Genomic DNA, 3,980 nt, shown 5'->3' on the forward strand with positions numbered 1-3,980 from the left:
CCCGCCTGCTCTGAGTGGAACTGGAGCTTAACACCCTACGCCTCTGGGGTTTTATTGCTTTTCTTTGGGTGGAAAGGAATTGCGGTTGTTCAGCTCTAACTTTTTTTTTTTTCATAGATATGATTCCTGAAAATGCTCTAGAAGAAATGACCAAAAACCTTGACATGAGCGCGGTGTTGGCAGAGATTATTCACATGGACAGGGAAGGAGTCAAGATGATGTGAGTACCCGGCGGCGTGCGTGGCACTCAGGTGCGCATGGAACAGATGCTGGGGCACCAGGGTGAGCACCGGAGCATCTGCCTGGGGCTCTTCCCTTCAACTGAGTATTGGGGTTTCACCGCAAACTGGGGAAAAAAAAGGGAGCTGATGGTGCTGGTGGTGAAGAAGCAGTCACCCTCTGTCTGGGCACAAAAAATTCTGCGGAGGGTAACCCCTGGGTGGAAGAAGACCTTGCCCCGTGTTCTATGAACAGGTGCAGAGATGTGCGTTGCTCCCCGCATGGACGGGAGGGAAATGGACAGGCTGGAGTTGGAACCGTCCTCAGCAAAACCTGGCTGAATGGTCTGGGGAGGTGACGCGCACCCGTCACAGGCTTGTCAAAGGGAGTCTAACATGTTGCAGAAATGGTTCCTTGGTGTGTTCTTAACAGAGCAGCTTGTTCTGCAGTGTGCAAGGGGAAAGGCTGTTCTGGGCAGCTGTCAGTAGCATGGCAGCCACTCAGACTACAGGGGTTGGCTCCCTAAGTGACTGGAATACGTATGGAGCAAGTAGAGTGCCCAAAAGTGATGTTAAATTTTGGATAATGAAGCCTCAGCTAGCTGAGGGGCTAGCTGGAAAGACTTCTGGACACTGCATTTCCAGAGAAGGCAAGGGTGCTTCCAGGGCAGCCCAGCATTCTGGGATGCTGAGGCTACTGAACAAAAGGAATCAAGGTGACAAGGAAAAAAAGCACAGCTCGTTTGAGGAGCTCTTTGAGCCATACAGACCACTCTAAAAACTGACGTTATCTTCCCAGCACTAGTGAATGATAGTCTTGAATTGCCTGTGGGAGGTTTTTTGTTAATTAAAGGTTCAAAATGGAGGATGAAGAGTGAACAGCCAAAGCTGCGCACGAGATTCTTCCCATATTGGGCGTCAGTCTGCAGAGGGTTGGCTGTTGCCGTATGCCAGCTGGGGACTGGCTTTGTGGTGGCGCAGTGCCTTGGGGGCTGGCAGAAGAAGCAGAAAGCAGAGTGACAGCTTGAAAGGTCAGAGCACCTCAATTCCAGGTGACTTGTCAGAGCGCCAGGCAAGCTGAGCTGCTAGAAAAAATGGGAAACTTCTGCTGAGAACTGCTGCTGTGCTGGGGATGGGAAAGTAACAGCTGTGTGTGGGAAAGGGGCTGGGGAGCGGTCCGGGACCTACGGCAGGTGTGCAGCCCGCACCCGGTGGGATGGAGCAGCACAGCGCTCGGGGGACCGCGGCAGGACGGGAGCAGCTTGCAGGCTCCTGATAATCTCACATCCTTCAGAGCAGTCATCAGGCAGCGGTACGGGGAAGGCTGGCTGTGCAAAGCTTGTGTTGCAACCGGTCTAAAGGAAGCTGTTGTCAAGTGGACGCTGAAGAGCTGGATGGACCGAGGTGCTGAGTCTCCTGGGTTTTCCTGGGGAGTTAGTGAAGCAGGAGAGCCCGAGGCTCCCTGTTAGAGCCAGGAAGAAATGAGGTGCTTGCGGTGGGCTGTCCTGGTGCTGGCCGCTCCCCGTGCTGTGCAGAAGGCAGTCGCAGCTTGCTTTAGAGAAGAAGGAACCGCTGCCCGTGCGAGGCCTGTGCAGTAACCCCCCCGGAGAAGACCATTCCCGGCTTTCTGAGCACGCGCTGCTGTGCGGCGACAGACGGGAGCAAGTAACGACAGAGGGTTACATTGGCAGAGTGACTCGCCTCAAACGTCACCTGCACAGTGTCCATGTACAAAGTGACACCTTTGCGAGCAGCTCTGGAGCGGATCAGGGGCTGACCTGACCACGAGCCTGGATGTTGTTGTCGCTGCAGGAGGAACTGTGTGTTCCTGAGGGCGAGAAAGAGGAAGAGCAGCAGACATGAAACCAGTGGTGGCAGAACGGGGTAGGGGGGTGTCAGTGCTCATCGTCCTCCCGCAGCCACCAGCGAGGAGGATGCTCAATGGAATCAGAGGCTGGGGATTAAAGCAAATTGGTGGGAAGACTTCATCTGAGACACGACATTAAGAAGCTCCAAAGCTGAGTGAACCATCTGGGAAAGAAATTACAGAGAGAATGAAAGTATCCTCAACTCCAGTGAGGACTGTTTGGGCAGGGCATTAGATCTCGAGGTGCAGTTTGTAGTTTCTGGTCTGGAGTGACATGGTTGGTCGTGCTGTGCCCTGCAGAGGTCCTTGCCTTTGCAGTGCCGTTGCTCTTCTGGGGATGGGACACAGGCTTCATGGGTCTGGTATAACGTGAAAACCTTGCTGGGAACATGGCAATAATTATTTGCATTGGACACTCTCTCCAGGGTGGTGAGACCTGTTCTGCCATCACTAAAATGTTGCCTCATCCTCAGCTTCTACGAATAGTTGCTCCCTGCAAGATTGGAGTCTGTCCTGCCTTTGGCTCTGCCTCTGTCCGTACTCATCCTGCCCACTGACCCAGCCATCGTCTGACACGGCGATTTGAAATTGCATCCAAAGAGACTTGAGCAGATGGTTCTGTTAGATGGCTTCTCACCTCAGTACTTCTTTTTTTTTTTCCAGCTTCTCACAATCTCCAGCGTTGGAGCTGGACAAGTTCCTGGAGGATGTAAGGTAAGAGGGTTTCTTTAAAAGGCAGCTTTAACTGTGTGTGAGACTGGAAGTGTTTTGGAGAGGCATCACCTCAGACCCTGCTCCTTTCCTGTAGGAATGGTATCTACCCGCTCACAGCTTTTGGGATGCCGCGCCCCCAGCAGCCCCAGCAGGTAGTGGTGAAATCTCCCATCGCTCCGCCATCAGTGAAAACCCCGACTCCCGAGCCCGCTGAGGTGGAGACCCGCAAGGTGAGAGCCAGGAGCTCTGTTCCCCCTCCCGAGGCAGCGGGGCCGTGCACCGCAGTCACGGGGCATCTCTGCTCTGTTCCAGGTGGTGTTGATGCAGTGCAACATCGAGTCTGTCGAGGAGGGCGTGAAGCATCACGTACGTCCCCATCTGCTGAGCGTGTGCTGGGGGGGGGGTGTGCCAGGCCAGCTGGTGCCCAGTGTCCCCCTCTCATGCCCCAGCTGCCACCACCTTTGGGGCCCAAAGCCAGACCCAGAGTCGTGCCTGTGGCCAACCTGGCATGCAGCAGGTGTTTTCAGCCCAGCCCCAGATTCGGTGGGACTGGCTGTGGTTAGACTGTTGGACTTCTGTGGGGCTGCGGAGGAGGGTGGTTCCCATCCCAATGGGGTTTCTGGGGGTGCTCCTGGCTCTCCGTGGCCCCCACGCAGTCCCTCACGAGAACTTCTCTGCCCTGCAGTTAACCCTGCTGCTGAAACTGGAAGACAAGTTGAATCGACACTTGAGCTGTGACCTGCAGCCCAGTAAGTAGCTCTCCTCCCGCGCTCCGGTGCGCTGGGGCCAGCAGTGCGCTCACACCTCAGCCTGACCCCATCCCTGTGTTGTAGATGACAACATCCAGGAGCTGGCAGCTGAACTGGTCCAGCTGGGATTCATCAGTGAGGTAAGTGAGCCCGCGGCTCAGGCAGGGATATGGGGCTGTGTTCCTTCCGCAGGCTTAAATGGTTTGTGCCAGATCGCTCCTTTTTAAGCCGGGGAGGTAAAAAAAAACCTTCCCACGTGCCTGGGACTGTGCGGGGACTGTGCCGTCCCCTCACTGTAGCTGTTCTTTGCAGGCCGACCAGAGCCGACTCACCTGTTTACTTGAAGAGGCGTTCAGCAAGTTCTACTACACCCGCAACGGCGCCCTGACGGCAGTGACGGTGTCATCTTAGCCCCTCGGCTCCGGGCGGCCA

General features: G+C 55.4%; 1 protein-coding gene across 1 annotated transcript in view; it reads left to right on the plus strand.

Annotated features, from left to right (window-relative positions):
* LOC104461185 (nuclear receptor-binding protein-like) overlaps nt 1-3,979 on the plus strand; it is a gene marked incomplete at its 5' end in the record, with an annotated part of 21,211 nt that extends 17,232 nt beyond the window's left edge. Inside the window, 7 exons of the mRNA XM_010072669.1 lie at nt 118-220; nt 2,749-2,799; nt 2,894-3,029; nt 3,112-3,165; nt 3,485-3,548; nt 3,633-3,688; nt 3,861-3,979. Coding sequence (XP_010070971.1) covers nt 118-220; nt 2,749-2,799; nt 2,894-3,029; nt 3,112-3,165; nt 3,485-3,548; nt 3,633-3,688; nt 3,861-3,959 — 563 coding nt within the window. The remainder of the gene's footprint in view (nt 1-117; nt 221-2,748; nt 2,800-2,893; nt 3,030-3,111; nt 3,166-3,484; nt 3,549-3,632; nt 3,689-3,860) is intronic.
* Nucleotide 3,980: the final 1 nt, after the last annotated feature.

Source organism: Pterocles gutturalis, unplaced genomic scaffold (assembly GCF_000699245.1).
Source record: "Pterocles gutturalis isolate BGI_N339 unplaced genomic scaffold, ASM69924v1 scaffold23772, whole genome shotgun sequence".
Taxonomy (NCBI): domain Eukaryota; kingdom Metazoa; phylum Chordata; class Aves; order Pterocliformes; family Pteroclidae; genus Pterocles; species Pterocles gutturalis.